This window comes from Sander vitreus, chromosome 23 (genome assembly GCF_031162955.1).
Source record: "Sander vitreus isolate 19-12246 chromosome 23, sanVit1, whole genome shotgun sequence".
Taxonomy (NCBI): Eukaryota; Metazoa; Chordata; class Actinopteri; order Perciformes; family Percidae; genus Sander; species Sander vitreus.
Genome location: NC_135877.1, coordinates 21,387,113 through 21,409,882, shown reverse-complemented (window position 1 = coordinate 21,409,882; position 22,770 = coordinate 21,387,113). Strand labels below are relative to the sequence as shown.

Sequence of the window (22,770 nt, the reverse complement as noted above, 5' to 3'; positions counted from 1 at the left end):
TATTACAAAACGTTTTCTCTAGTGGCTTTTACTGTAGTCTGATCACTTATTTCATACTTTATGGCATCAGTACTTCCCAACTGTTGTACAATTGTATATAGTCTTTGAAGTCTGTTAGCATTTTAAAACAAAAAAACTAAATCTTATCATGCAGTTTGATTGGCAGCAGTGGAAGCTCTACAGTACCAGCATTATTAGGAACTGCTTCAAATAAAGCTTACAAAAAACTACTACAGAGAAACACAGGCTTTTATTTTGCAAAAAAAAGATTAACACAATACAAAAGACAACGGTGACTCAAACACAGCTGCACTGTGTGTGTGTGTGTGTGTGTGTGTGTGTGTGTATATATATATTTTCTGTGTTCATGTCTGTAACTCGTAGCCCAGTGGATCGAGTCCTCGGTCCAATAGAGCGAGCGACGACTCCCTCAACTTCAGGAGAAACCTTCTCAGCTCCTCTTTAGAGAAAACCTGAATTTGTGGAGAGAAACAAATGGACCACGTTCAACATTATCAACGAAAGAAACAAGAACCTCAAAGAACAGGGTCCATATTAATCAAACCGCAGGAAGTAAAAGCTCGGAAAGATAAAACGTAAAAATCCTTTACTGCAGAACATACAGAAAAAAAACATGTAGTTTAGAGTGTAGTTAACTCAATGTACAGGATCAATGAAATCGCTTCAAGTTACCTGGTAGAGGCGGTGCTGGTCAGATGAGATGATGTCAGCGAGTCGCAGCGCCTCCTGGTGTCTGGAGGAGTTCTGCAGCACGCTGAGCAGCAAAAAGGTGAGGCGAGGCAGACACAGAGAGCGCAATGCCGCCATCTGGTGCCTGCGCTCTGAATCCGGCCCGGAATCCTGAAAACCCAACCGACCAATCCATTTATCAACTAATTAAACATGCAAACGATCAATTTCTCACGTCTATAAATAGCCCCATGGGACCAAAGGAACAAATCTAGGAACATACATAGGGCCTTTTTCTAAGCACCTGAAGAACTAAATTCAGTCCCTGGTTCCTTCGGTCGAAACAGGTTAAGTTTCTTAATTCCTGCAGTGGAAACGCCCTAAATGTACAGTTCACGTGTCGTAAACATTTACCGGTCTGTTGTCGATCATCCATCCTCCGTCTACGAACAGCAGCACGTTGTAGATTCTCTCTTTCACATCTTCAGTTAGAACGTCCAGACGGCTCGACCAGGCAGACAGGGAGGCCTGACACACACACACAGTATTTTTTTTCATTGTTGTACTGGAACTGTTACTTAAGTACAAGATTTGAGTACTTCTTCCAACACTGGTAACTGGGCAGAGACCCCGAATAATATCGAATTATTCATAATTCTAGATGAGCTGTATTGATAAAAAATGCATTAAATTAATATTAGTATATTATTTTTTTTTTAAATGAAAAACTATCTACAGGTGTGTGTGTGTGTACCTGGTACTCCTTTTCTCTCATTTCATTGGCTACTCTCTCTGTGAATTTGGCCTCAGGGGCAGGTGCTGGTTTCTGGGGCGCAGAGCTACTGTGGTTGAACCAGTCAGTGAAGGCCTCATGGGCTTCCTGTGAGACGAATATTAAAAAAAAGAAGACACTTTCAGATCATAAACCTGCAGAACCGACTGAGGTAGTCCTGCAGCTACATTGCTGGTATAAGGTTTAGCATATTGATTATTTTTACGTTTAAAAAGGTGCTCCAAGCGATGTCGGGTGACGTCACTTCTTGATGACGTTCAAATTATTGTCAAACAAAACGGAGGCTAGCTCGCCCCTCCCTCCTCCTCATCCCGTGCCGTCCCCTCCCTTCCACGCACTAACCCCCCCAATTCCCACCCCCAAATCCTTCTTGTCGGTTATTGGCTGGAAGACTGTTTGTTATGTTTGGTGGTGCAGGTTGGCGCAGTTTGTTTTTGTTGCCGTTTGTGGAGCCTGGGCTCTCTACAGAGACCGCGTTTTTTTACAGTGTGTCCAGGGGACAGGCAGCTAGCGGATAGTGAGGAGATGTTTGCTGTGTGTGACAAAAAAAATGGTGTAGCCTAAAAAATGCGTGACATCGCTTAGAGCACCTTTAACATATTATCACAGACATACAGCCAGACAGAGAAATGAAGACAGAGAAAGGGGACGGACCAGGTAGGCTCTGATACACAGGTGTTCTCTGATGGCGTTCTCGTCCTCAGCAGGTAGAGACGTGGTCTGACCAGCCCCCGACCACTGGCAGTAAATCTCCCTCATTGAATCCTCTGGAACTTTAGAGAACACAGCCTTGGCTGCGTCGTGTTTCTGCACGGCTGTAGAGAGGCACAGACAGTCAGATAGACATGCAGTCAGACAGACGCAATGCATCATGGTCCTCACTGTCAGTGACGGGAGACTCGAGACATCCCTGATGTATAAATAAATAAATGCGCAAAAATACAAAGAAAAAATACCCAGAAACTTCCTCATGATGGCGTTGGACTGCTTCAGGGACTCGGCTCGATGGGCGGGGTCAAACAGCAGCCAATCGATGACATCGATCTTTCTTAGGTCCTCCTATCAGAGCACAGCATCACAGTAAGTCCACCCAGCGCTACACATACAAACTAAAAAGCTATGTTGCTAATTTTGACACTTGATTTAGTTTAACTCGTTAGTTTTAGTCGTCTAAAGTTTAAAGACATTTTAATCTAGTTTTCGAGTATCAATCATGCATTTGTAATATTTTACGTCTTCTGAAGGTACAACTGTCACCATCTTTGATGTGTTAAGTTACCGTGGCGACAAGTTGTTCTTTTCTGTTGCAAAGTTGCCAGAAAAGGCATTATTTACCCGTTTCTAACACTTTTTTCATAGTGGGCAAAAGGTTGTCGCCACAGTTTTTGTGGAAGAATGCCATCGTTTGTTTTTTACTCTGTACCTTTGTAGTTCCCATCTCCAGCGTCTGGCTGTGGTGTGTAAACTCGGTTTCGTCTCTCTCTCTCACAGTCTCCACCACCAGCTTGGTTATCGCAGCAACATCCAGACCTACACAAACAAACACAACAAACAGTCAGTGAGTAACGTTTGTTGTCTTACCGGCATCGGTGTGGACATTTTTCAATATTGTATTGTGGTGTGGTACGGTGGTCTTTCAACGATCAGCAGGCGTAAGCTAACAAGGCTGGAAAAAAGTAGCGTCTAAGGTGGTTGGGGTACAGCTAGCTACCACAGCTGCAACATATATGATAAACAGGTCAGGGGTAAGGCTAACCAAATTTTAAACTGCCCTGAACACCCACTCTTTGGGGAGTTTAATCTGCTCCCCTCAGGTCGCCGTTTTAGGCTACCTATGTAACTAGACGTGGCAGGGATTCTTTTATTCCTGTGGCTATTAGGAACCTGAATTCACTTGATTGACATCCCTTGAAATGTTTATACAGTATGTGATTATTTATTTATTTATTCCTGTCCGTGTTCATTATGACAGATTTACCCGTGTACTGTCCAATTGGATTCTGTCATTGGTTTTGGGGGAAGGAGTGTCTCCATTGATGTGTTGATGTGTGTCCTGTGTTGTGTTTACAATGTTGTTGGCATCTGGTGGTGCTTTTTGTGTGTGTGTGTGTGTGTGTGTGTGTGTGTGTGTGTGTGTGTGTGTGTTAGACATCCTGCTGCACACTGCATTTCCTTTTCTAAGGATAAATAAAGTGAAACTTGAATATTTTCCATCTCTACCGGCATCAGTGGCGAGCTGCAGGCAGCGGGGCCGGATCTCCGGCTGGTTGACGGTCTCCAAGAATGCGGCGTACTCAACGGTCGCAACCTCGGCGGGTAACTGACTAACGTAGCTCGCCACGAGGTCGGTCTGCTGATCCCGAACCAGAAGGGAGACGTACGCCTTCAGCACATCCACACACACCTCCTCCTGGGGAGAGCGAGAAAGAGGTGGAGAGACAAACGGGTAAGCAGACATCACCCTGAACTGTTCCTAAATCTGAATAAACACACAGATTCTCAAGACAGGGTCTCTACAGGTTTCACCATGTTACATTTAAGACTTTTTAAGACCGTTATGAAGGAAATTTAAGAATTTTTAAAGCCTAAAATTTAGATTTTTTAATTTGAGACTTTTTTAGACCCCGCGGAAACCCTGCAAGATAGAAAAACACAACTCGAAACAGGGTCAACATGTTTTTGATGATGGTGCTAGATGAAAAGTTTTTCACCAAAGTAATTACAATCCATCCTGAGGGGAACATGAATGTCCGTACTAAAATGTCACGGCAACAATCCAATAGTTAAAGTGAAGATATTCCTTACAACTGTGACGTAGTCATCTACTTTACCTTCAATGCCAAACCCAGAGAGCGGAAAAACAGCAGCAGGTGAGTCATGAAACGCAGCAGGTGTGAGGGGAGGGGCTTAGAGGTTGTCAGCCAATCAGAAAACTCCTCAAACAGACCTGAGAGCGAAACAGAGAGTGTTACGGTTTATGGATAGAAGCAGTCTTTTTGGGTTTATAAGTAAATTTTTAAGGCAGAGTGAAAACTGTATTAATAATATTAATGTATTCTTTTTCTTCTTCTTGTGTTGGTTAAAGAGCAGAATCTCAAATTAGATTCCTCTTCAGGGGTCAGAGGTGTCTTACCGTCCAGGTCTCCCAGGATGACAAACTTCTGGATGACATGGTGATGCTCTTTTGTCTCCTCCAACACCCTCTACACACACACACAGAAAGAGAAAGAAGCTGGTTTTATGTGTGTGTGTTCAGTCCTGTGACTCACCAATCACATTCAGTTATTGTGCGAGTTTCACCTTCAACTCTAAGGCCTGAAGTTCCTCAAACACCTTTTCCATCGTCCAACTTCAGAGAGAGAAAGACAGTGAACTCATCAGAGAGATATAAGGTGTGTTTATTACTGCTACTGTGTGTGTGTGTGTGTGTGTGTGTGTCTCGTACTTGGCCTCCAGGTATTCTCGTGGCAGCGTCTCCATTTCCTGGTGGGCCATCCCCGATGACATCAGTTCCTTTTCGACCAGCGAGTCGACCATCACTTTGAAGTGCGCCCACACACAGTCCTCCCATGATTCACACACTGCCAGGAGCTGTGACACACACACACACACACACACACACACACACAGTTAGTGTATACCTACTCTCATCAGGTGGATTAACATACAATTAATCTGCAACTATTATTGTTGTTTAATCAAAAACTCAAACATTATTTTCTGGTTCCAATGTGAGAAATTCCTGCTTTTCTCTGTTTTATATTTATGCAAACTGAATATCTTTGGGTTTTGGACTGTAGGTCAGACAAAACAAGACTAGCAGATTTCACCTTGGACTCTCAGGTCTCGACACTTTATAGACAAAACATTCAAACACCGACCCTAACCCTGCTGACTTCTGGTCCTAAATCTAGTCGAAGATGGACAAATCGGTCCTATCATTAATAACATATACACAAACAGAATCACACACACACATGAAGACACAGAAATGCGAACTCGTTATATTACCGGTTTGAGGTTTCCACTCAGGCTGGAGTAGATCGCTCTCTCATATCTGTTTAACTGCTCCTAAAACAGACAAACACACGCAGCAAGTTAACGCCGAATTCTTTTGTTCCTTTTGAAGTCTTGTCACAAAATGTACCCGTGTGCAGATTGTTCTAAAGAAGAAAACACTTCCTACATTTAAAACACTGGTGGTTTTGTGATCATGTGTAAGTATTACAAATAAGTAAATAAACTGTCTTAGCACTGGCCAACAGTTCAATACACAGAGCAACGGTAATTCTTTAATCAATGTTTTATTTGCACACTGTACACAGTATCAGCTTTACTGAATGTAAGAAGATGTACAGGTGTGTGTTGTACCTCCTCAGCCATTCTCCAGCAGCAGGCCTTCCAGATTCCTCTCTGAGGGTTTCCTTCAACGGGCTGCAACTCTATACTCACTGCGGAGAGAGGTGGAAGAGGTAACTCTTGGTTGGTGACAGGTTAATAGACACGCTTACAGACTGCAAACAAGAAAACTCGTGTTCATCACTCAGGTCACGTTGGGGTCAGAGATCACCTGAGGTCCTGTTGGGATCATGGTAGAGTTTCCAGCCCTCCAGAGTCGCTGCTCTCCAGGCCTGACCACAGCGCTTACACAGCCTCTGAGCCTACACACACACACGCGCCATGGTTAGACCAAAATGACAAAAACAACCAATCACGGCCCTTTGAATACAGCATGAACCCTAATCTGTGCCCCCCGCCTCCCTCCGCGCTCTACCTCCTCGGTCATCCCCGCTCTGATCAGGCTGAACAGGTTCTTCAGCAGTCGGGCGTCATCCTCTCTGTCCAGGTCAGCCAGGGGGCGCTGTTGCCTGAAAGGAGCGTCTGGGTCCTGAACACACACACACACACACACACACACACACACACACACACACACACACACACACACACACACACACACACGCACACACGCACGCACAGCGAAGCAAAGGCAACACACAGAGGGCTGAGGGACAGGATGTCAGGCTTTATCCTGGAAATGTACTTGTTTCAGACTACTGCCCAGGTAACAAGCCTTACCAGCTCAGTGACCAGAGGAACAGTGAAGGCAGTGCCGCTCTTTCTCCTCAGCTTCAGCGAATGGAGTGTGTTCTCCCTAACACACACACACACACACACACACACACACACACACACACACTTTAATTTAGCAGGAACTTACTGATGATCTTAATACACATAACTGTAGACTTGATATTTTAAAACAGACAAACATGAACTCACCAGCAGACATTTTTGGCGTAGTATTCTATATTGTCTGAAAAATCTCCAATCTTATCCTTGGCAATGCTCTCCAGCCAATCAACGACCAGCTGAAACACAAAAAACAAACTTGATTTAGCAGTTATCTCCCGCTCCCGATGCAGAATGATTGTGTTCATCGACTCTTTGGTTTACTGCGAGTGTCGGCAGCTGGAGGGAAAAGCAGCAAGTACAGCCAGTGTAAATGTACGCACCTGACTCTGACGTATGACGGCATCCCGCTGGAAAAGCTGCTCCACCACAACCTTCTCACTCTCGCTGGGAACCTTGACACAGAGACACAAACACAACTACATCTTTACAGCGTTCAATTCAGGCTTCAGGTCAGTGTATTCAGGAGGAGTTGTTAAGAGTGTGTGTCTGTATTAAGTTTAGGTGTAGGGCTGCAACTAAGGATTATTTTCATTGTCGATTATGCTGTTACAGATTTTTTTTTTTGTCGATCAGTGTTTCCCAAAAGCCCAAGATGACGTCCTCAAATGTCTCGTTTTGTGTCCACGACTCAAAGATATTCAGCTTACTGTCACAGTAGTCTCTTTGCCAGACCTTCCTCCACAGCGCTGCGGAGGAGGGTCTCGCTAGTCCACACAGCATTCCGGGATGGGATTAAAACGTACTCTGGTTTATTGGCATTTCTTTAAGCCAATCACAATCGTCATGGGCAGTGCCGGACAGAGCCACGGTGCCCCTGCAAAATAGCCTCGGGAAGGAACTTGTTTTGGTGGAACGTGTACGTTCAAAAGTTGTTTTAGTCCTGCGAGAGAAAACTCAGACTGGACAGATAGTCTAGCTAGCTGTCTGGATTTACCCTGCAGAGATCTGAGGAGCAGTTAACCATAGTCCTCACAAATCCACCGGAGTTTAAAATGCCAACAGAAGAAAGAGGAAGGTAACGCACATCCGGCCGAAAAAAGTGGACCGTCGTGGATATGGACTACTGTCACAGAGGAGTGAAGAAACTAGAAAACATTCACATTTAAGAAGCTGGAATCAGAGAATATTTACCTTTTTCATAAAAAACGACTCAAACCGATTCATCGAAAATTGAAATAGTTGGCATTTAATTTCATAGTTGACAACTAATGGATTAACACCTAACCCAGGTAAGCAAGAGTTTCCAAGAGCGTGTGCCTGTGTTTGAAAGTCTCATGAACTGTCACTCACAACCATGTCTGTCATGATGTCATCTTCCAGCGCCAACTGGACCCGGTCCCTGCAGAAACAGACGGATGATCAGAGACAAGTGGACAGCCAGCCAGCCAGCCGGCCAGCCAGGTACAGGTACGATCAGTCGGACAGGTACCTGTACAGTGACGTGATGAGTCTCCAGGTGCAGTTCTCCTGCTGCAGCAGCCAGTGGACTCCTGCTGTCTTACTGTTCTGACCCGCTCTGAGGACCACAGACTGCAGTACGTCCACCTTAAATATGGTGATGGACAGACGGTGAGTGATTGAACTGAGCAGTCAGTTACAGGGTCTCTGCAGGTTTCACCAAGTCAAATTTAAGACCTTTTTAAGACCATTATGAGTGAAATGTAAGAGCTATATCACGACTTCAAAAACAAAGTCAGATGTCAGAGTCTGGAAACCTTGTATGAAACAATTCCCCAATCTCCTCACTGGCATTATATGACTGGTTTCTAGATTGGCTGCAATATAAGTTGCATGTTGGTCTCATTTGTAGTCCTAATACAGACAATTATATTTGGACTAGCGACTGAAAGAACTTCAACACCACAGAATAAAAAAATAAATAATTCTAAAGCGCTGCGGGAACATTTGAATGAGCATTAGAGGTAGCGTTACATTGACGTAGGAATATTATTTAAGAACTAGAACACAATACTTCAACGAATTTAAGATGTTTTAAGGCCTAACATTTTACACTTTTTAAGAACCCGCAGAAACCCTGGCACAAAGTACAATATTCACCTCAGAGATGTGGTGGAGTCCAAGTATAAAGTAGCATTAAAAAGGAAATAAAGCACCTTCGTAGTTCAAATGTTCTCAACTGTAATAGTAGTTGGTTAATTCCCTCCACTACTGAATTTCCAACAACAGATTTTTTTCAGAGTAGTTCCAATGGGTGAATAGGAAGCAAAGTGCTCTTCTTGGAGAATAAAACAAGATAAATACATTAATGAGTGAGTGTCAGACGTGCTGGTGTACTTTTTAACTTTGGACTGAGCCAGGCTATCCGTTTCCCCCTGCTTCCAGTCTTCATGCTAAGCTAGGCACGTCTTGCTTCCAGCTTTGTACTTGAAGGAATAGTTCATTTTGGGACGTAAACAAGTTAGATGAGAAGATTGATACCACTCATGTCTGTGCGCTAAATGTCAAGCTACAGTTATCGGCTGGTTAGCTGAGCAAAAAGACTGGAAACAGGCTACGTCGAAAGGTAACAAAATCCACCTACCAGCACCTCTGAAGCTCACTAATTAACACGTTATATATATTTTTGTATAGTAGTATATTATTTAGTTTGTTTCAAAACAGAAATATCATAATACAAAGCCTACCTTCTCCTGGCAAAGTGTCTGGTATTCGTCAAGCAGCTCAAACACCGCGGAGGAAGAGTGCTTCAGAAGCGAGGCGCGGAACTCTGGGAAAAGACTGGCAGCCGCTGAAAAGATTTTTTTAAAAACGACTGCGTTAACAGGAGTGCTGTAAAAACTAAACACTGCACGGTAACAGAGCGGGCTTGGGAGCGTTTGTGTCACTCACCGGCCTCGCCAGGGTCGTCCTCCTTTAGTAGGGCAGAGCTAAGGTTGGCGGTGTCGTCTGAGAAGAAGCTGGAGTTATCCATTCCCGAAACAGGGGAGATGTACATGCTGTTGGTCCAGTCACTGTCATCCAAATTCTACGCACATAGACATCATTTTAAAGTTAATCGTGGATTTAACGTCTCTCTATTTATGCCATGATTGACAGATTTGTTGTTTTACAAGATTGAGACCCATACGAGAATCACTCACAAACAGATTTGTTCTTAAAGGTCCAGTGTGTAGCGTGTTTAGTTGTTCGTTATCAAAATCTGTGTTGCCCGTTCAACAAACTTGTCCTTTTTCATGAATATTTACCTCCACCATCAATTCCAAGTATTCCTATTGGCTTGAAATTCTACATTTGCATTTACATGAACTGGGGTAGACGCTCCATATTCATGCTCCATCTTGAGATATGTTAGCCGGTAAGGGACATACAGGACATACTGCTTGACCTTTCGCGAAACTCACAGGTGCTGCTAATGGGTATCGTAGCTTCCCGGCCCCCGGGCAAGTTTGACGAAGGAAACACGGAGGACCGCACGTATTCAAAATCCAAATTTCAGGAACAGGAGTCTCCTTCTTCGCCCAGAGACCGGCTTTTTGAAGCGTGAAGGCTACCGTAGCTGTAATACGTACTTTGAACTGCGTGGTGCGAGAGAGTTGACTGCGATATATGATCTCAACGCTACATGGGAGAAATTCCTACACATTGGACCTTTAAGATGCAACTACAGGAGTGATTTGAGAGGACATGTAGCATTCACCATCTCTTAGGTACGAACAAAACGTATGAGTGGTCCAGACCTGTCGTACAAATCATGTAAAGCCTTTATCTGAATGAATTTGGAGTTTAAATATGTTAAAGATCAAAAACTAAAAAAATAATTTTGCAAACTTAATATTCTGTTCACCATATTCTTATCATAGTATGCCAATTTACTGAACTGAGCTTCGACAATTGTTTGTTATTTTAAAATTGTTGCCATATTTTTGCACAGTTCAGTAGTCTCATTCTGACAGTTTCCTCAGTGTCTTTATGCAGGTTTCTGTTTCTGTTATCCTGTGTGTGTGTGTGTGTGTGTGTGTGTGTGTCTCACCATACTGCTGAGGGCTTTTCTGGGTGTGTGTGTGTACCGAGGCGTTCGACCTCCTGGAGCCAAAATGGTGGAAACATCTGGAAACCTGGGAGTTACTGAGAGAGAGAGACGTGAGGTGAGAGTGGGGATTTAGTCAAATATGGAGCTCTTTGATATATTAGAGGATCAGGGGTGTGTGTGTGTGTGTGTGTGTGTGTGTGTGTGTGTGTGTGTGTGTGTGTGTGTGTGTGCCCTACCAGCCTGTCTGAACAGTGAAGCAGGAGTGTTCCTCATCAGGGAGCGGGCTGGCGTTGCTGTGGAAACAACTGGGCTGCCACTGCCGGGTGACGGGACTGAGACCAACAGTTAGGAAAACAACAACACTGACAGTTCGGACAGTATTACTCAATACTGGTAATGTCTTCAAATAAGTAGTATAATTCTGATAAAAAGTCCAAATCCAGTTCAAGATAATGAATTTGAAGTAGGGCTGGGCAATATATTGATATTATATCGACATATGAGACTGGATATCGTCTTACATTTGGGATATTGTAATATAAGTCTCTCTCTCTCTCTCTCTCTCTCTCTCTCTCTCTCTCTCTCTCTCTGGATACAGGCCACCTTCTTCCTCCGCCGCGCGGCAACCGTTACCTCCTCATCTCGAACCACCGGAGACAGCAGCTCACTCTGACCCCTGGAAGACAAGACGATTACTTATGTGTTTGTGTATAAACTACACAACAAATATTACTCCCAAGAGTCCCTGGCACTGAATTCCCATTGTGGAACAAAGAAGTGTTTTTGTTTGTTTTTATCTGTACCAATGTTGGATTTTGTCTTCACACACAGCAGTTGTAGAGAAACTTTGCCTAACGCTAAATTTGACAAAATATGTTTGTTATGCAATTCAGTCTATTTTATGTTTTATTGATAATTTAATGAATTTAATTTAAGGGGGTGAAACTATTTTGTAAAATCATTTCTAATGAGTTGGTCTGGATGGTGATGATACTTTAGTCGAGCTTGGAACTGAAGAAAACGTTTTTTGCTTGCAATGTAAGAAGTTATACTCAGATCTTTTACTTTGGTAAAGTAGCACTGTAACTCTGTTACAAGTAAAAGTCCTGCATTGTAGAAGTACTAAAGTATGAGGATTAAATATATACTTAACCCTCCTGTTGTCCTCAAAAAAAAAAAAAATTTCAAAAAGTTTCTATATCACAAATGTGGGTTTCTTTAAACCAAATTGTCCAAAAACATAACGTGGATGGTTCCGTACAACCATTACTCTTTACAAGTAAAATAAATGATCAGTTCACTACTTTCATTGAATTTGGCGACAACAACACCGGAAATGTGTAACAAAAAAAATTGGAAAAAACTGAGCAGAAAGTCGGAAAAAGTGACAAAAACATCGGAAAAAAAAGTGACGATTTTTAAAGTGACAAAAATGTCACCAAAAAAAAGTTTTAATTTGAAATTTGGACCCAAAAAAAAAAAAAGCATGGTCGATGGGAAGTTGAAGTAGTGGTATAAAGAAGCATAAAATGGAAATACTCAAGTAAAGTACCTCAAAATTGTACTTGAGTAAATGTACTTAGTTACTTTCCATTCCATCACAATAGCATCAATAGCTAGTTATTAACACCTGAAAGTACTCACTGATAGGGACAGTGTAACGTTACCGATTCAAAACAGTTTAACAGTTTTCTGCAGCTAACAACAATAAACAGCTGCTGTTAGTAGTTTGTTCAGTGGCGATAGCATTTCATTTAACCTTTAAGTAATCAATAACAAGCACTAACTGCAGTTAGTTAGCGCAACTACTGACTGAAAAAAACGTTATTAGCAGCTCTGGTTAAACATGTCAACAGAACACAAACCAGAAATTAGCCGGTTAGCATCCGCACTGACTATGAACGGCATCGTTAGCCTCCAGCTAGCACAGTAAAGTAACCGCACTAGCCGGCTAAATAACAAGCCAACGGTTCACATACAGAACTAGAAATATGACTACCGGATGTCAAAGCTGATTAAAGTTTAAAAAATATGAAATGTAATTTACCAGTCCATGATAGTGGGCTGTCAATTCCCGCTTCACGAGGCTAACGTGAGTCTTCTACTTCTTCTTTCTTTTCTTTTGAATTCCCGGCAGACTGGATGCTGTGCGGCACACTGCTGCCCTCCACAGGTCGGTCGGTGTTACTGCATTCTGGAGGAAACTCCATAGATATACGTAAAACTGTACAAATACTATATTACAAGTAAAAATCGTTGGAAAAAGTCATTGAAAATGTTTCTTAAATAAGGATTATTTTATTTTGGTTTGTAAAAATACAGAAAATAGTGAGAATTTCCCCTCGAGACAAAACAAGACACTTGTTGTCACTCTAAAAAGAGAATATAGGATTAAAATTACAAAGTTATTAAGATAATTTATAAACATGCAGAGCAATAATACAAATAAAATAGAAATGTTCACATCATACAAGACACAGTAAGTAAGTGATATTTTATTATTTTATTATCTATATTTTCATATATTTTTTCCTGTCTGGATTTAGCTGTCGCAGTTTTCCAGGGCATCGTCTGTTGTTATCTTCTTATATACTGTCTATGGTTGTTAAAGAGATGATCTCTGCTCTGCTTCCCCCTCCAGTCCGCTAGCGGCCGCTGTTGTTCAATACACGCACGTTAAACGACGTTATATACGGAGGAAACAGGAACACACGGGGCGGTTTGTAACCAGAAATCACGACTGTGTTCTGCCGGAGAGCGAGTAAGAAAATCCTCCAGGACAGTAGCGGGGATTCGTCACTTTTAAGGCCGTGACTGGAGCTTCGACTGCCGGGGAGAGACGCTGACTCACGGGGTGTTTGTTTGGCCGGAGCGAGCGAGACAGGTAGAGGAAGAGAAGCAGGGGAGACAGATGGAAAGATGGAGACCCCAGGTAAACTTTTCTTATTGCGTGGCAGAATGAGAGAAAGACAGACGGACAGGCAGAGACATACAAATAGACGGAACTATGTTGGGTTCAGACTATCTTAAAACTATTATGCTGTGTTAACCAACAATAAAACACGCCATTTAAGCTTTTAATTTACGGTTTAACCTCAATTAACTAGTTCCATTACTGACTCACGCCAAACTTCATTAAAAAAAACTGCTATTTTACCGTCAACCGTTACAAACCGCAAGATGTTCCCCTACCTAGTTTACAGATTGGTAAAACAGTGGAGTAATGAAGTACGTCTACTCAAATACTGGACGTAAGTATTCATTTGAGGTACTTGTACTTTACTTGAGAATAAACATTTTATTCTAGGCTACCACCTTATTGTTACTCCACTATATTTTAGATGTTATTCTATTACATAGAACACAAATACTGCCAGCAAAATTGCCCAATTCAGTGTTAAATTATTATATTATTGCGTTGTACTCCCATATATTGCTATTTAAGCAGCATTTTTATGCTATACAATGGTGGAAGTAAAGCTAATGCAAACTACTTATATCATATTTTCTAAACTCCTCTAACTTGTTAAAGTAACTTTTAACTGTAGCTGTAAATGTAGTGGAGTTAGAAGTACAATATTTCCCTCTGAAATGTATTGAGGCAGAAGCATAAAGTACCTCAATTGTGTATCTAAGTACAGAACTTCAGTACATGTAATTTCCACCTTTGCCAACAGTATATAAAGTTGTTAATCTTAGCTTTACATTCATCAGCTTTAATATAAAGACTAAAATGGGCAAATATGCTTCACAATGAGTACTTTTACTTTTGGTACCTTCACTGCATTTTGCTGACCATACTTATGTACTACTTAGTTGTGAATGCAGGACTTTTACTATGCTGCATTTAATTAAAAAGTGCATGTGTTTACATTTTCTAAAACAGGGTAACTACTGTTTTTTTTTTTTCAACCTGGACCTATTTTTCTATGTTTTTGTGTCTTAAGTGAAACCAGTGCATACTAACCAATACATAACAACTCCAAATGTGTTTGTCTTTTAGCGAAAAGGGTTATAAGTACATAATGAACAATCTGTTGACAAAACAGACGATGATCAGCCTGAGTTATCCTATAGGAAAAATAAGTGTAATTTCAAAAATATGTCTTATACTGTATATTTATTCTGGTCAGGACGAAAAAAGGAAGTCTGAATGTTCTATTCCTTGAGCAATGAAAGGTGCTGTGAGCACAGCAAGAAATATTGTAGTGTTGCTCCTTTTACTTAAGTACTACCACACATGTGGGTATGTTGAAAACACAGCAGTTTTGCACTATAGCTTTTACATAAAGCGCCTGTAAACTAGGGCTGTGCAATTAATTGAAATTTAATCGTGATTATGATTTCAACTCCCAATGATCACAAAAACTGAATAATTAAGAAAAACAATTATTTAGCACATTATGTTTTGCAAGTAAACTCTTATTTGCTCTTGTTCTGAATGAAACAATAAAATTTCAATAGGAAAAGTATGAAGGCAAATTTCACAGTTGTATGTGTTTTTATACTGTTGATTTATTTAACTTTTTTCACTGTTTAAGTTCAGTAATTGTACCATCTTACCAGAAGTCAACGAGTAATCGTGTTCAATTATCGTGATTTCAATATTGACCGAAATAATCGTCATTATTTTTTTTCTCCGTAATCAAGCATCCCTACTGTAAACATAACATAATAATGATCATGTTAGAGTTTGCACATAAAATTTTTCGACTTCCTAACATTCACTTTCTCTTGTTTTTGCAGTGTGAACAACTATCTCAGCTAAATTAGACAAAGCTCGGCTTGGGTAAGCTAAGCTAGGAGACCTCCAGAACCATGGCTGGGATGCTGTTAAATCTGTCATCCAACAGGCGCATCATCGCCGGCCTGCTGGTCAACCTGCTGTCCTCCATCTGCATTGTTTTTATCAACAAGTGGATCTACGTACACTATGGTTTCCCCAACATGACCTTGACCCTCGTTCACTTTGTGGTCACCTGGCTGGGACTCTACATCTGTAACAAAATGGACATTTTCTCTCCAAAAAGCCTTCCCATTCGCAGGATTGTGTGGCTGGCTCTGAGCTTCTGTGGGTTTGTGGCCTTCACCAACCTTTCCCTGCAGAACAACTCAATAGGAACGTACCAGCTGGCTAAAGCCATGACCACACCCGTCATCATCCTCATCCAGACCACCTACTACAAGAAGACCTTCTCCACCAAGATTAAACTGACACTGGTAAGGAAAGTTTAGGGCTGGATCAGTTTTTTGTTTTGTTTTTCCTTCAATGCTGTAATAAAGTTAAGACAGAGTCAACTTTTGGAGAAACGCAACTCAACGTCACACTACGCCCGTAACTCGTGTTTTCACAACCTTCTGCCCGTGAAAGTGCCCTGGAACGGCAGTCAAACCCGTAACTTAATCCCCGTGAACTCATACCAGATCGTAGTATTCCCAGTTACAGTTTTTGACGTCACACACACATAAACAACAATGGCGACCCCTGTTGATGCTGTACAGACGCCGGTGATTAACAGAGAGAAATAGAAATAAAAAGGCAACGTAAGGAAATTTGCACATCGTAATTGTAGCCGCTAGCTAGAAGGGTTTGTCTTGACTTTGCCTGGAACGCTACCAAATCGTGAGTCGTGACTTGAAGTCGTAACTTACGGACTAAAAATTGTGTCTGGAACGCAGCATGAGAGTTTCGTACAGGGAACAGGAAACATCACTGCCTCTATTGCTGCCACAAGAAAGTTTTACAACACCAAACACAAGCACTGAACTGCCCGGGAGTTTGTGGAACAGCTGACTGTTTCCTGCAACAACAAAGTACCGTCGCTCTGTCTCTTTTCTTGCTCTTTTTCTCTGTGAAATGAAGCTGCTGCCAAGAGCGGTCAGAAATGTCGAGATCTAAAAACAATCTGATGGAAAACAATAATTGTGAAATATAAAGTCTACTTGTGCTGCATTGAGGGATTAAATAACACAACAGGGCGTCACAAAAATGAGCCATTTAAGTGACACTCGCGCCGCTCCACAACCCTGCGGCGAATTGCTTTTGTTGGTCTGAACATGCCCCGTGGCCGTAGAGCTGGGCCATATGGAGAAAATCAAATGGCACAATATTTTTGACCAAATGCATCAATGTCGATATTGCTGCAATATTGTTGGTTTGACTTTAGGTGCTTTCACAAAAAATGTACACAATGAGATTTTAGATAAATAATCATCAATGATGTAGATATGATGACTAAGTGGGTAAAGGAAAATAACAGAACAGCTAGTATGTCTGTTAAGTTCCGAAAATGATATCACTTTACTGTAATGCAGCCTGTAAAACCATGAGAAGACAACACTTTCATATCACGATATCCAAATTAGGGATCGACCAATATGGATTTTTTTTTAGTGCCGATACGATTCCTTTTTTTTTTTTTTTTTTCCCTTAGCCAATGACCAATATTGGCTGCCGATTCTTTTGAGCCGATACTGCTTTTGCAATTTACATATTAAAAATGTACACCCTGCCACACTGGATTTGTTTTCAGAATCTGCTCTGCCATTTCTTTAAAAAATAATAAACAAAAACACAGATCAGTGTCACTTCTGCAATCATCTTACATTCATATCACCCAAATAATGTGTGCAGTGTGCATCATATGGATGGGTGCGCTGCATATGGTTAACTGTGCAAGGGTAAAAGGCTTTCATCAACATCTACAACACAGCCTTGATGATGCATTGCCTGCTGACATATTATAAGATATAATCAGGTCATCACAAAATGTCGTTTGTCAACACATTTTAAATAATTTAAGAAAACAATAAACCTGAAAAGTAGCCATTGAAATAAAGTGCTTGATTTGTAATTTAAGACTACCAGCACTCTGCTAGTGGGGGAGGGGCAGTGCACGGTCTGCACGTGAACTGCAGAGAGCTACAGAGCTGCCTGTGGACGCCTGTCCGTAAATAATGCCGGGAAAAAACTATCGGCGAATGCAGCAGCCGCATATCGGCCAATGCCGATACACGTAAAAATGCAAATATCGGCCGGCCGATAAAATAGGTCTATCACTAATCCAAATTTTAAGGCTATATCTAGTCTCATATATCGATGTCCATATAATATCAATATATTGCCCAGGCCTCCATGGCCGCCACTACCGAAGCTTTGAATATTCGCTGTTGATTAGTAGCTTTGAAGCACAAAAACAGATATTGGGGACAGCTGTACAAAGTATAACACCTTTGCTGTTGCAGTAATCTGAACGTAGTAGCTGGTTAAAGCTGTTACTGTAGTCTTCTGGAGTTCTGCTGCCCAACCCCATTGTGTTGTTGTAGTAAAAGCTTTCTGTAATTTAAGACATGGTGATGAGCTGTAAAAGGTGGTTTTGTTGAACTTCTACCCGTCTGCTTCTCCAGGTGCCCATCACATTAGGGGTCATATTGAATTCCTACTTTGATGTGAGGTTCAACCTGCTGGGGACGGTGTTTGCAACGCTGGGTGTTTTGGTGACGTCGCTTTACCAAGTGGTGAGTAAACATTCAGACGATCAAAACGTCTCAGAGACCAGAAAGACAAAGTGGTTTGTGTGAAATGAACTAGAGCCCACCGATATATCGGCGGGTTGATATACCGATATATATTTATTATCGGCCGATATTAGGCATTTTCCGAACTATCATTATCGGCATTTAGAGACAGACGAAACAGCCTTCATATCTTACGTTTGTATTTTCATACATTTTATTTATCAGAACTTTAATATATTTTGATGTTCCTCTGTTCTGTTGTGACAATAAAACAAACAAGTTTATTTTTAAACTGCGTTATCATATTATTTTAGTGAGGACTCATAAATAACTACAAATAACTAATGTAAGGGAGATCTGTTTATGTTTTGTTACGCGTTTATATATATTTATATATCAGAATATCAGATTTTGAAATCACCAAATATTTGTATCAATATCGGCCTTAAAAATCCTTTATCGGTCAGGCTCTAAAATTAACAAGAATAAAATAAATCTCTCTCTCTCTCTCTCTCTCTCTCTCTCTCTCTCTCTCTCTCTCTCTCTCTCAGTGGGTGGGAGCTAAACAACATGAGCTCCAGGTGAACTCCATGCAGCTTCTGTACTATCAGGTATAGCTAATAATTGATACTGTAACTACAAATGATATTGTGAGTAAATGTAACAGTACCAGGGTCACCTAGTACTCAATATACTAGAGTCATATTAGTTTGTTTTCTCTGCTACAGTGCTACTATGACTTACCGGTCTTGACTTAGAACTTTAGTTGGGACTTCTTGGTTTTGACCTGGGACTTGTTGGCCTTGACAAGGATCTTGACTTGGGACTTGATGGTCTTCACTTAGAACTTGACTTGGGGCTTGCTCTTTATTTGGGACTTGACTTGAGACTTGTTGGTTTTGTCCTAGGACTTGATTTTGGGACTTCTTGGTTTTGACCTGGGACTTGTTCTCCTTATCTTTGGTCTTCACTTTGGACTTGATGTTGGTCCTGTTGATTTTGACTTGGGACTTGTTTCCCCTTCACTTGGGACTTGTTGGCCTTGACTTTGGACCTGTTGCTCTTTACCTGGGGCTTGCTGATTGTGATCTAGGACTTGATTGGGGATTTGTTACCGTTCTTTTGGGACTTGACTTAGTACTTGTTGATCTTTATGTGGGACTTGATCAAAACAAATCAATTATGCATACCTTGGCTCTGATACAGTGCAGCTCAGCTCAAGACATCCCTGAATATAAATACTTTGACTGTAATAGTAGCCTGTTTATATGAATCCATAATGTGATGTAATGACAGTAATGTTAACACAGTGACTGTCCCGTCAGGCTCCTCTGTCATCGGGCTTCCTGCTCTGCGTTGTTCCTGTGTTTGAGCCGCTGACTGGAGACGGAGGAATATTTGGACCCTGGTCTCTACCTGCTCTGGTCAGACTCAACTACACACACACACACACACACACACACACACACCAAATGTATGTGTGTTATAAACACTTGCCTTACAACTAGGCTAAGTTTGAACATACGAACAATATGCAACTTGCTTTATTTGATGATTTTGTACATTGTCATGTAGCTGGGGTAACAGTGTTCTCTTCTTGTTGCCTAGGTGACGGTGCTGTTCTCGGGTGTGGTGGCGTTCCTGGTCAACCTGTCCATCTACTGGATCATTGGAAACACCTCGGCTGTCACGTATCCTGCAATATATGGGAGCCCAAAGAGACTTCTGGGGGTCTGAAGGGTGTTTAACAGGCTTCTCAAGGTTTTTTTGAGAAGCCTGTTGAAAGTCTGTAAGGTTCGAGGTTCTTTTTGGCCGGTGTGAGGCCTTCTTGAAGAGGTTTAAGGACTCTGTTGGGTAAGGGGGAATTTAAGGGGTTTTGGTTTTCCTTGGGAAGGTTTTAGGGCGTTGTAAGGAGGTTTTTGTCCGTATTAATGGGGGATTTAAGGGTTTTTAGGGCTTTTTAGGGTATTTGACGGTTAGGTGAAGTGCTTTCTGGTTTCTTTGAAAGGGTTTCAGAACTTCTGGAGAAGATTTCTGCTGTTCTCGAGGAGGTCTTTGGTCGTCTTTCTTGGGGGTTTAAGGGTTTCTTTGGGGGATTCTGCTCTCCTGGAAGGTGTCCTTGGTGATCTGATTTGATGGCTTTGTAAAGAGCTTTCTGGTTTCCCTAAAAGGGTTTCAGGACTTCTTCAGACGGTTTGTGGGACAGTTAAGGGGTTTCAGGTAGTCTTTATTTATTCCAGATATTTAAAGGTGCTGTAGGTAGGATTGTGAAGATCCAGGACTTAGCCAAAAAATGTGAACATCGACAACTTCTCAGTCCCTCCCCCCCTTTCCGCTAAAGCCCAAAATGTTCTCTTAAGCCCCTCCCCCCACAAGGGAGAATGAATGCGTGTGCCTGAGCAGTGATTGACATGCAGTTAGAAGTTAGTTTCAGCAGATATGACAGAAAGTTAGTTTTATAAGGCTTACCTACTGCATCTTTAATTATTTTCAATGGGTTTCATACGTGTTGGTGTTCTCCTGACCCTATTTTGTAGCTACAACATGTTTGGTCATTTTAAATTCTGCATCACTCTGATTGGAGGATACCTGCTCTTTCATGACCCGCTGTCCCTCAACCAGGTGCGTCTCACTGGGCTGCTCTGATGATTTAAACTGGCAACTTTCTGTCTCCAACCTCACAATTATTTTCTCCAATCCCTCTTTTCTCTCCCTGTCTGTCTGTCTGTCCTCACACCCAGGCATTGGGGATCCTCTGCACTCTGGCAGGCATCCTGTCTTACACTCACTTCAAGCTGAATGAACAGGAGGAGGGGAAGAGCCGCCTCGCTCAAAGACCGTAGTCTGACTTACCTGTCAATCAACTGCACAGACTCCTGCCGTTGGCCACAGGCTGAAGACTCCTGATATATATTTTTTTAGCAGAGTAAGGATTTTCATCGTTGTTCCCCGACATGTCGACACATCCTCTGCTCTTCCTGTGGGTCTTTGCCCAACAACACTGATGTTTTAAAGGGAAACTGAAGCTCATCACACCGGCAGCTGGAAAATGAAAAGCTTTTTTTTTTTTTTAACTTGGTGAAACTTAAAAATCAGACGATACCATCTTTGTTTTCATCCAAAGCAGATAAAAGAACAGGCACAGCTTTCTTTCAAAACGGCTTTTACACCGACGCACGCAAGAGGTCAAACTCACGCCCTGTTTGATGTATCTGATGACCGTCGATGCAGTTAGTAACCAATCAAAAGGAGGCTACAGGTTTATGTCATCATAGGGCGGGCAGAGTTCAAGGACAGATTCTGTTAAAGAATCGAGCCTTCGAGCGGAGGCACCAAACCTTCCTCTGCTGCTGGAGGCAATATAATAGTTAGTAAAGTAATAAAAGAAAGGCAGCTCAACATAAGATGATGTACAACAGTACGTCGTCTTACGAGCGTTTCTGCTTCTTGATTCTCAGACCAACTATCGTGTGTATTTACCAAGCTTAGTGAACTGGACCTGCTGTTTCTGGACTCTAAACAGTCCAGTACACCTTCTGTCAGGTCCTGTCTTTAAGGGATTTGTCATTTCATGAAAACGTTTTTTGCTTTAAAGTGACCGCTGCTTTATCATTTTTAATAACTGCTTGGCTGCACCATTCAAAACCTGTATTACACAATGGCCACTTGCCAAAGGAAAAGAGACAGGCTGTGTTCAAATACTGTATGTGTTTGTAGTGAGTTTAAACTGTTTATTTACACACAATGTATCCTTTAAATATACCTCGACACGGACTGAGAACGATCGTCCAACGATTTTCAAGCAGTCCTGTAAGTGATTTCAACAAACAGCTGCCAAACGATCAAACTGTATTTTCCACAAGTGGTGTTTATTTAATACGTTTCCCAAAATGAGGGTGACCAAATGAGAATGGATGAAATTTGGGACATTGGAGTTTGGGGTAGGCGCAGTGGCCTTCAGTACATCACATTACATTCAGTGTCAGCGAACAGTATCAGTAAAAATGTGTGACAGTCAAAACCCAACACTCAAATGTATTATTTTTGTTCATGAACATGAAGTCAACCATCTGTCATGAGGAAAAAAGAAACACTGGCTGTTCTATGTAACCGTGTGACGCCTGCCTCCCCTCTGCAAAAGTCAAAATTCTTTCCTGCAGACTTTGTTTGGATCTCGTAATGCAGCCACGTTCCACGGTTATTTCCCTCCCCACTCCTCCCAGTACTTGAAGTATGGTTTTTGCATTTCGGCTTGATGTTCGCCAGGTCTCGGGACACCAGGCTCCATGTCATAGATAGATGGTTTAATTTCCTCCTGTCCATGTTTAAAATCAGTGTTAGTTTTACTGTGCTCTTAGTCTCACTCAGTGTAACTTAAATTTACGTTTTTCTTAATTTTATTTTTTATTTGTATCATTTTTTTTGACAAAACTTGTTAAATGTTGTTGTTTGTGGCTAGCTGGTAGCTACCTGGGGTTTACAGATTCTGATTTCTACTTCAGAGCCAAGCTTTCAAGATTGTCATTTCACTTCACTGTGTTGAACATACTCAGTCTGCTGAATAAAAACCGATGTGACTTTA

At 41.7% G+C, this 22,770-nt stretch overlaps 2 protein-coding genes across 2 annotated transcripts; one reads left to right on the top strand and one right to left on the bottom strand.

The window, feature by feature from the left end:
* Positions 1–231: 231 nt before the first annotated feature.
* nup107 (nucleoporin 107) lies at positions 232–12,805 on the bottom strand. Its single transcript, XM_078242811.1, has 27 exons — positions 12,718–12,805; positions 11,267–11,346; positions 10,907–11,002; positions 10,671–10,765; positions 9,530–9,665; positions 9,325–9,428; positions 8,109–8,224; positions 7,970–8,018; positions 7,000–7,071; positions 6,767–6,855; positions 6,563–6,638; positions 6,258–6,371; positions 6,054–6,144; positions 5,855–5,934; positions 5,495–5,554; positions 4,929–5,074; positions 4,784–4,832; positions 4,617–4,686; positions 4,315–4,430; positions 3,704–3,893; positions 2,907–3,013; positions 2,440–2,542; positions 2,138–2,298; positions 1,445–1,570; positions 1,105–1,218; positions 694–861; positions 232–473 (listed from the first exon to the last, which is right to left on the bottom strand). Exons 1-27 carry the CDS (start codon positions 12,723–12,725, stop codon positions 366–368), a joined length of 2,724 nt encoding a protein of 907 aa, XP_078098937.1. The 5' UTR covers positions 12,726–12,805; the 3' UTR covers positions 232–365.
* A 577-nt stretch (positions 12,806–13,382) lies between these two features.
* slc35e3 (solute carrier family 35 member E3) lies at positions 13,383–22,770 on the top strand. Its single transcript, XM_078242792.1, has 8 exons — positions 13,383–13,602; positions 15,417–15,890; positions 18,078–18,188; positions 18,740–18,799; positions 19,514–19,612; positions 19,797–19,879; positions 20,726–20,810; positions 20,930–22,770. Exons 2-8 carry the CDS (start codon positions 15,489–15,491, stop codon positions 21,029–21,031), a joined length of 942 nt encoding a protein of 313 aa, XP_078098918.1. The 5' UTR covers positions 13,383–13,602; positions 15,417–15,488; the 3' UTR covers positions 21,032–22,770.

Excerpts from the sequence above, each read along its gene's own strand:
- nup107 (XM_078242811.1), bottom strand. Across the intron at positions 6,856-6,999 it reads CCGTCATACGTCAGAGTCAG|CTGGTCGTTGATTGGCTGGA; the intron begins GTGCGTACATTT and ends TTTGTGTTTCAG. Across the intron at positions 5,075-5,494 it reads TGAGTGGAAACCTCAAACCG|CTCCTGGCAGTGTGTGAATC; the intron begins GTAATATAACGA and ends TGTGTGTCACAG.
- slc35e3 (XM_078242792.1), top strand. The coding sequence starts at position 15,489 with ATGGCTGGGATGCTGTTAAATCTGTCATCCAACAGGCGCATCATCGCC. Across the intron at positions 18,800-19,513 it reads TGCAGCTTCTGTACTATCAG|GCTCCTCTGTCATCGGGCTT; the intron begins GTATAGCTAATA and ends CTGTCCCGTCAG. Across the intron at positions 20,811-20,929 it reads ACCCGCTGTCCCTCAACCAG|GCATTGGGGATCCTCTGCAC; the intron begins GTGCGTCTCACT and ends CCTCACACCCAG.